The 10,037-nt window shown below is 36.6% G+C and overlaps 1 protein-coding gene across 2 annotated transcripts in view; it reads left to right on the plus strand.

The window, feature by feature from the left end:
* The first annotated feature begins 231 nt into the window (after window positions 1–231).
* The window catches only part of LOC135216794 (regucalcin-like), an 89,194-nt gene continuing 79,388 nt past the window's right edge, over window positions 232–10,037 (plus strand). For both annotated transcript variants that reach the window (XM_064252278.1, XM_064252279.1), the window contains exons 1-4: window positions 232–355; window positions 690–901; window positions 2,999–3,150; window positions 3,927–3,987. In XM_064252278.1, coding sequence (XP_064108348.1) covers window positions 739–901; window positions 2,999–3,150; window positions 3,927–3,987 — 376 coding nt within the window. In that variant the 5' untranslated portion in view covers window positions 232–355; window positions 690–738. The remainder of the gene's footprint in view (window positions 356–689; window positions 902–2,998; window positions 3,151–3,926; window positions 3,988–10,037) is intronic.

A 10,037-nucleotide genomic window follows, 5' to 3' on the forward strand; every position in this document is an offset into this window, starting at 1 on the left:
ATGTAAGGATTAGATCCCTGACATCGCCAACAATTTGGACAATCGTTGTACGTTGATTTATGAGGTGTTTATTTACTGATTGTTTTATGCTGATAGTTATACTGATAGTTGAATAAACAAGAAAATAACGAAGTACACTCTTGGCAACGCGTCGTCATTACCTACGATAATGCTGATAGATTATCTGTATCTCTCTTATCGCTGCCATTTAGTCTTCGTTTCAATCTACTTTCTAGATATAACATTTCCTTATCGTTGCAGCTCAAAGGGCTTGTGATGACAGACTGATTTAGTTCCACGTTAAATTTCAAGTGATTCCTGTTAACAGTAGTATAAGCAACGTCTTCAAAATTAGGTAGGCGTAACACTGTTTTACCCCGTTGAAAATCAGTTTTTCAGTGTCAAATCAGTTGACAAAGATCGAAATAAAATTAATGCAAAACTCAAGTTCTCGATAAATTCATAGATTTAGTATCTTGGTTAACTGTTGAGAAAAATGATAGAACTAAAGCATCATACTGTAAATGAACTTCAAGCATCAGAATACTAATGAGTACCTCGAAAATACCAATTCCAGCATCATGTTTCTTAAAACGAACTCGACACAGTATTATTTAAATACCGTGAATATTCATCAGAAGGACGAGTCTAACGAGTATCTAAAGTCTGCATTTTCCCCATCATAACAGTTCCAAGTGTCGAGATCTGAAGAAACAGCAATCAAATATCGAGAAAAAAATGTCAGGAGTGAAAGTTGAACAGTTGCCGGTCCCTTGTCTGTACTTGGGGGAGGGTCCCCACTGGCAGGAGGATTTAGAGGCACTGCTTTACGTCGATGTCTTCAACAAGGCGGTTTGTCGTTACTTCGTCAACACTGGCAGACACCAAGTTCTGCATATAGGTATGCGTCATTCAGATTTGATTATGCTCGGCAAATACATGGCATCTTTCCCGGATAGTGACATACAGCAAAGTTCGGGTGTCGTTACCTAGGACTAATATTTCTTTGGGGTCATTATCTTCTTGATATTTACAGTCTTTTATCTTTTTTACGGTCATCCCCGACGGGCTTGTACTAAACACGCTGCAAAGGTGGATACCTACTGAGTTCAAACCCTTGGGGTGTCACTATCTAGAAAAGATCCAATACATGACCCCCAGAAAAAGAAAAGGGAAAAAAGCCAGGTGGAGGTTCTTAAAAAAAATCTGATTTTCATTTGATTTGACAATTGTGCTCCACAGCACATGCAAAATATTTACAGTAGAACACAGATGGCGCATCCCCTAGCAAGCTTACATCGGAAGGATTTCCTTAACAATAAGTAACGAATCATAAGAAATTAGTTATCGGGATCTAATAAATGACTGAGTGTAACATGAAAACAGGAATACTGGATGTCTCCTCTGAAGCGGGCTGTAGCTGCACTCTTGTAATAATGGTACTAAGGACGCTTTCATCATATAGAATGTTTTGTTCATTTTACCGCTAAGTCGTCCGGAAAGAGGAAAAAAAATCACACAGACGTATAGAGTAACCTCCGGTTTAATCATCTATCTTCCGGTTAAACAGCTATATTTAATGTGTTTAGAGTCCTTTGTTGATTTTTCCTGCAAGTTGTATTCCCCCCAAAAGAAAAAAAAAGTTTTGAAACTCTCAACAGTCGTTACCGGTCATAGTCCCAGTAAACATTTATTTAAAGTTACGTCAAATTTGTGACATTAAGGAGATATGTTACAAATGATTTATAGTGTAATATATGATTTACCAAACTATATCAACTTCTCTGGATATGAAATTGCCATGATATGCCATACCTTTGTGTCTAGGAAAGTTTAAAAAGCGTCACAATTTAATAACTTACCAGTTATATGCGCTGAGATTACATATCCCATCGTTGTCATCCTTTGTTGAGTTATTTGAATGTTAATAAGACCCACAGACCTGCATCCTGAAGCGAAAACACCAATCACTACAGATACAAAGTGAAAATTGTTGAATGGAATTTAAGTGGAACTGAAAGTAAGAATATACGATTTCTTGCATTCTTCGAATAAATTCATTCACAACAACTCATCCAAAATAGGGCCCATGAAATTCAAACAAGGCGTGATCCGACCTCCAGCTCGCTCAGAACGCATGCAAGATTTTCCCCTCACACCTAAGTTGTCAACACTATATTCCCAACTTTTATCGTTATTTTAAAACGTGCTAACATCTATGGTTAAATAGAACATTGTTTCACCAACAAAAATTCAAATAAATATGCTATATTTTATTAGAAATAATTTTTTGTCTTGTTTAACATGCGCATTATTTATTTTTCACATTTTCATTCTAATAAATAAATCATAAATCTTAACCTAAAACTCCTGTATAATTACCTCATTCGAAACATCTTTTCCAGACCTTTTTAGGCTTTTCCATAGACCTTTCCTAACCCCAAACAAGAACAACAACAACAACAACCACAACGAAGTAGTCTGTAGGTTTACTCCCCGAGTAAGCGATAAATGAACGATTGATCAGGTAGTACTAGCTTTCTGGTGTCATTCTCTTTGCGTTGTCAAAATGAAATTAAACAAATGAACTTTTATGTCATATAATGCTACGCTTAACATTTAAGGCCAAGTGGATATTGTCGTGGGCAGTCCAGGCGTAGGAAATCAAGTCGATGAGTTTCAATGTTCTTCAGATACTGTCAGGCCTTAGGCCCTGTCCACATGGTCGAGGTCTGCTCGACGAACTTTGTTCGATGTGACGTCAGAAGCGGAGAAACAGCGGGAAAAGTCAAAACTTTGTCTCGGCTTCTGACGTCACATCGAACAAAGTTCGTCAAGCAAAGCTCGACCATGTGGACAACGAGAAGGGAGGTGGTGTTTGTAACATTTCCTACTGTAAAAAATAACTTAAACATATAATAAAGAGACTTACACCTACTAGAGGTCTGAAATCCACATCTTTTAACAGCATATTAGCCTAACGAAATGCCACTTCCAGATGACGGTGGGAAGGCCAAGTCAGTCACCCTCGTGGTGCCAGTGGAGGGCATGAAGGAGTGGTACGTGGTGTCCGTGGGGAACACTTTGTGCGCCGTTCACTGGAAGGTGTCAGATCCTGACGACCATACCGTCGTACCAAAAGTCCTTCAGGTCAGTTCTCAGCATCGTGCCCTTCAGGTATTTTCATAACCATAGTTACTAATGACGGCGATGATAATCATGGTAATAGTACTATCGTTATTAGTATTTCAGCAGCTGTTTAGTTTCTGCATGTTCTAGAATATCTATTAACTTATCATAACACTGCCAACGAAACGGGAAGGTAATTTGTGTGTGGTGTGTGTGTGTGGGCATTAAGAAATATATCTCGATTGTGGACGAAATGAACGCAGTCATGAGGCTTCCCCGACAGGAAATTAATGTTTATTGCACACACAAGAAAATTTTTACCGCACTTCCCTACCAAAGTTAAATAGCAATATCTTTGGTTATTGCTCCCGATGTGCATTTAATGACAATGCTAGTTTACTAGTATACGTATATTTAAAAAAAGAGAGAGATGATGATGCCGATTATTTCATTACTATACATATTATCTCTCAGCATTCATGAAAGAAAACGAAAATGACAGACTACTTGGGTGGCTATGGTAATCATGCGATTTGTTCACTGATGAAAGGGCTTTGTGGAGATAGTCCATGCCGTGTGTTCTTGTTTTATGTCCTAATCAAAATTAGACCATTGCTCATCATTTTTGTCTCCAGTTAATATTTCTCACAAATATCTTAAGACAAAAAGGCAGCTGATAATATCACTTTAATTGTTAATAGTATTGACAGTGAATAATACGTTGCATGCGCTTAATGTATAGTCCTACTTTATTTTGTGAATATAATTACAAAGGAAACAACGCAATCTAATTTCAGGTAACTACAGACAGCCACTTTAACGACGGCAAATGTGACCCTCAGGGCAGGCTATGGGCAGGTAAGCAATTTACCACTGAATATAACGCGTTATTATTTACACAAGTATTACGAAAATCTCCATTAAGAAAGCAAATAAAAATAGTTATACTAATAATTATAATATCCTCGAACTGATGAACCTTCAGGCAAATCGTTATGGATGCAAACTATTGGTGATATTCCTCTGTATGATGGGTACGCCTTTTGGTTTTTCTTTTTATGGCCGGAAAAAAAAAATCTTTATTGCTGATTTTTGCTTTGCTAAGATTTAATCATTTAAACAAAAACTTATGAATTCTAAAATGTTTAATTTTTACTCGTTTGTGTTTCAAAAACCTCCTGCAGACGAATTCCTTCAATGTCTGCTAGAAGATTAAGCCGAATAAATTGAGAATATTCAGAAGGAGCGGGTCATAATTACCTATGTTTAGTCATGAAGACATTCAAATGAGAAGGGAGTGTAATCTCACTGACAAAGAATGTTTGGAAGGATCACAAATAAAGCAAACAAACAAACGAATAAACGAATATAACATTCTCCAGTGGATTCCTCACTGAATTACATCAGTCTGTTTTAATGATATCATTTGTCCATAACCCTTTTCGGCCAAATAGATAAAAAATCTGTCATTAATCAACAGAAATATTTGCTCTTGTGTGTGCAAGTAAACAATAGTTTCCATTAAAAGCTATTCATGCCCACCAGGCACATAAAAATAATGACCTACCCCAAGGACTTTGGTTTTCCAAATTGAAACGTGTAATTGAATCCTGATTGTATGCTTATTTTTACTTACTTTTTAGCCGTTCCGTATTGTTTCCGTATTTATATATATTATATATATATATATATATATATATATATATATATATGTGTGTGTATATGTATAGTATATGTTATATATATATATATATATATATATATGTGATATATATATATATATATATATATAATATATATATATATCATAACTCCTATCAAACAAAGAAAACATAATAATGAACAAGGTACAGTCCAGTAACATACAGTAAGTTACACTGAAATTTGTCTCAAATAGGAAGTTAAAATTTAACAGTAATTTCAATAGATTCTGTAGCAGTAACTCAAACTGATGTTTGCTAAGAGACAAAAAATAAACAATAAATTAGGATAAATGTTATTCATAGCAAAATGGACTTACAAATCTTGAATAAACATGTGAATCTGGATACAAACCTATATGACCACAAATCTAGTTTCTTAGGGACCTTAGTTATCCTGCCCGATCGGGTGCGATTCTCAACAGAGTACTCAAGAGGGAATACAGACTTAGATTTCTCAAGAGGGGATTCAGGCATGGATTCATTTATGGTTTCTGTTATAGCTTCAGAGTCAAAACTTGAAATTTCCAGATAATGTAATCTTTGTATAGGCCTGGTAATTACCCCCTTGGAAGTTTTTACCTTTACATTTCTAATAAGTCAATCTTTGCCTGGAAATACATAAACTATCACACCCAAGGGCCAATGCAGTCTGGGCAAATTATCTTCCTTCACTAACACTAAATCGCCCCTTTTCAGGTCACAATTTGGAGTGAAACCCTTAACAACACAAGGTAAATTCCTGATATAATCATTGCTCCATACAGTCAAAAACTTATTTAAGAACTACCTTCTTAAGATTTCTCTATCACTTAAATCCTTAGCTGAAATACAAGAAGGGTCAGTGTTTACCGGAGTTTGAAAACCTGTACTTCTCCCTATAAGAAAATGACAGGGAGATAAAGGGACAGGGGCATCAGGTTCATCACTAACAAAAGTCAAAGGACTCGAATTTACACATGCCTCAACTTCATGTAAGGTCGTTTCTAATTCACACCTGGAAATATAATTACCACCTAAAGTTTTTCGAACAGCAGACTTTACTGATCTTATTAAACGTTCCCACCAATCTCCCCACCAAGGAGACCTTGGAACTATAAATCTCCAGTGGGGAGGCAGGTGTCCATAAACCTTTTGCAATTCACTGACACATGCAACAAAGGTCTTAGCATTATCGGAATACAGCACTGATGGAAGGCCCCTACGAGCAATAAATCTGCGAATTGCAAGCATACAGTCAAAGACACTCATGGAGTCAGTAAGCTCTACATGTATGGAGCGGACTACAGCACACGTGAAAAACAAAATATAAAACTTTTTCGATGCAAAATCAGCACAAAATAGAGGACCAGCAAAGTCGAGACCAGTTACAGTAAATGGTGGTGCAGCCTTCACCCTTAATTCTGGTAAAGGAGCTACAGGTTGACTGCAAGCCCTTGAATCATGTCTTTGACATCTAACACATTTCTTGATGACAGACTTTGCTAATACTCTAATTCCTATTATCCAAAAACTACTTCTTAGGGAAGACATAATAGAAGAAACACCTGCATGTTTAAGAAATATATGTTGAAAGCTGACAAGTAGTTTAGCAAAGTGACATTTGGGTATTATTACTGGGTGTTTACTTTCATAGGTTAAATCTGCATGCTCAAGCCTAACCTTAATTCTCATTAAACCTTGCTCATCTAGAAAAGGATCCAATTTACACAAACTTGACCCCTTGGGAATAGGTTTTTTTTCTCAATAAAGCATTAACTTCCGAGGGATAGACCTCTCTCTGTACACAATAAATCATTTTAGTTTTGGCCTTCTCTAATTCATCTGAAGTCAGTGGGCCTGAAGTTCCCAAACATTTAATTACATGCATTTTAAGTATGTACAAATCTCAAAACCCAAGCCATTACATGCTGAGCTTTACTAAAGTGACTCCATCTATCAAATTCAAACAAAGATGTGTCTAAACTGAGAGCAACACAAGTCATATCGTCCTTACAATTAGCTTCTTCCATAGTAGAAAACACTTTTTTACCTTCATGACAAAAATACAAAGCTTCAGATAGCCAGGAGGGACCATTTACCCATAAACTATTAGCCGAAAGCTGATCACCTAACATCCCCCTGGGTATCAAATTAGAAGGGTTATCAATTCCTGAACAATGATGCCAACAGCTAGGTGGAGCTATACTTTGGATTTCAGTAACTCTGTTAGCTACAAAAGGTTTCCATTTACAAGGGTCTCCTTGAATCCAAGCAAGTGCTATCTTAGAATCAGTCCAACATATGAGGGAGGTATCATTACCCAAACTTAGAGCATTCTTCACAAAAACTACTAACCTTGAACATAATAAACTCCCCATTAATTCCAGTCTAGGAAGACTTACTGTCTTGATAGGTGCTACTCTAGATCTGGATGCCACCAATGACACCTTATGAGAACCATCCTGGGAGCAGGTTCGTATATACTATACACAAGCACCATACCCCATTGTGGAAGCATCTCCAAAGGCATGTAATTCAATTTTACAAAGACCTGCCCATGAAGTATCAGGAAAATAGCACCTATTAACATTCCAAGATTTCAGAAATTTAGCACTCTTGACCCACTTCTGAAACTTAACCTGCAGTTCCAGAGGTAATAAATCATCCCAAAGAAGACCGAATCTCCAAATGTCCTGAAAGAGTATTTTACCATACATTACAAAGGGACTTATAAGACCCAGAGGATCAAATAATTTAGCAATAAGACTCAAAACTGATCGTTTGGTCAACTCCAGCTCTACCTTGAAGCTTAGTTCAATTCCATGAAAGGAAAATGTATCAGAATTGTTATACCAATGCAATCCTAACACACTAGTAGCTTCATCTTCTTTAACAAGATTAATTCTATCATTAAATCTAGAAGTCACTAATTTGCTATTAGAGACCCATTTGGTCAAAGGCATACCTGCCAGAGATAAAACCTTACGAGCCTCACTGAACTTGGCATAAGCTTCATTAAAGCTGTCAGCACCACTCAACCAATTATCTACATACATATTTTCCTTTAACTCTTGTATTGCCTCAGTCATTTTACACTGTTCAAGATGATATAGAATTGTAGCATTTAATAAAAAGGGGCTAGCAGTATTAACAAATGGAACACGCCGAAATCTCATAATTCTAATACCATTTTCACACTTCAGTAAGAAACGATGTACATCTCTATCTTCTCGTCTCATACTCACTTGTAAAAATGCCTTGTTGATATCACCTGACAAGGCTATAGGCCATCTCCTAAATCGAATCAGTATTTTTACTAAGTCGGGGTTAAGAGAGGGGCCAGTTTGGAGACAATCATTCAAAGATACTCCATTGTAACTAGCAGCGGAAGGATCAAAAACAGGTCTTACCTTTGTACTTGTACTAGCCTCTCTTACAACAGGTCTGTGATGCATATAAAAATAGGGAAAACACCACTAATCTCATTGCTAGGAATTTCCTCAATTATACCCTCCTTTCCATACTCATCAAAAACCTTGTAATACTCAGTTTTCAGCTTGACATCCTTATCCAATTTACGGTGTAATTTATTTAGTCTCTTTAAAGCAAGTTGTTTATTATCTATTAGATCAATCTTAGCTGTTTCACTTTTCCAAGGTAGGGCTACTTCACATCTACCTTCAACAAATTGAATTTTCTCAGAAAATTCCTGTAATGTGAAATTTGACTCTAATTGATTATTGGACTCCTTAGGACTAATCCCTACAGATTCCAGGTCCCAAAATTTACTCACATCATAATCAGACACCTTTGAAATACACAACATTTGAGATGATGATAAAAAGCATTAGCATGCCAGGCACCAGACAGTACCCAACCAAATACAGAGTTTTGAGCTACAATTTCATCAAATCAAATTGAATTACATCATCAGACTTTATGAACTGCCAGTATGCATCCAAACCTATCAATATATCAACATTCACATGTGAATTATTCTGATAATCATCAGCAAGTTGTACATGAGAAAAGGCATTTAACATATTATTTGGAATAACTGGTCTGATCAAGGGCTGACATATCTTAGGAATCTCAACAGCTGTCAACAAATGTGATAAATTATTACGATCAAGTACCTTCAATTTATAAATGTTACTTAGGCTACTCTTACTTGACTTGTCACCTCCAAATACTGAATATGCAAGGGGCTGACTAGTAATCCACTCAGATTTACATTTCTTTACATATTTACTACTAACATCAAGTACGGTCAGACCCACTGTCAAACAAAGCTCTTGCTTCAATAGGTATGCCATTAGATCCCACAACACGAACCTTTGCAGTTTGTTAAATAGTACAAGTTACATTTGTAGAAGCAACGTTATGAAGAGCAGCTCCAGCAAAATTAACAGAGGAACCTTGCTCATTACCTTTATTTACAATTTCAGACCTGTTCTCTACTGCAACCTTTATGGAGTCATTATCCTTATTTGAATCCAACTTAATACCACACATTATGAGGTTATGTTTTCCATTACATTTTTTACACTTGGAATAACACCCTTTAGCTAAATGACCCTTTTTTAAACACTTAAAGCACAATCCAGCAGATTTTATTTTCTCAGCACGCTGTGGCCCATTCAATTTCAAGGTTTCATAACAATTTTCTGTTTTATGTTTTTTAGCACAAAATCCACAGATAGGATATTCAACCTCTGATGAGGTATGCAGAGCAGATGCAGAGGTTACTTCTCCCTTGAGCCCTTAGAGTGCCAGTTTCTTTTTTCTTCAGATACACTAGAAGTAACATCTTTAAATGTCTCAGACATTTCAATAGTTTCAATTTCTTCTTGTAAGAATTTCAGAAGCCATTCCAAATCACTTTCATGACAGCGCCTTTCCTAGCCCACTCCATTCGTATTTCACTCGGAAGACGAGAAAGAATAATTGGCATCAGGAAAACTTCGCACTGCTTACCAGATACACCTAAAGCCTCTAAACTTCTTATATGCGTCAACACTCATCCTGTAGATTCCACAGGTAAACTATACCCCTTGGGCCTCATGCCTTAACAGGAACCTTGCCATTTAAAAGTGCTTGAACATGGGCAAATATCATCCTCTCTGGCCTTCCAAATCTCTCCTTAAGTGATATCATGCAATCTTATAATTTACACTTGTGTGAGATAGACCTGAGATAACTGATTTGGCTTCTCCTTCCAGCAAT

This window comes from Macrobrachium nipponense, chromosome 6 (genome assembly GCF_015104395.2).
Source record: "Macrobrachium nipponense isolate FS-2020 chromosome 6, ASM1510439v2, whole genome shotgun sequence".
NCBI lineage: Eukaryota > Metazoa > Arthropoda > Malacostraca > Decapoda > Palaemonidae > Macrobrachium > Macrobrachium nipponense.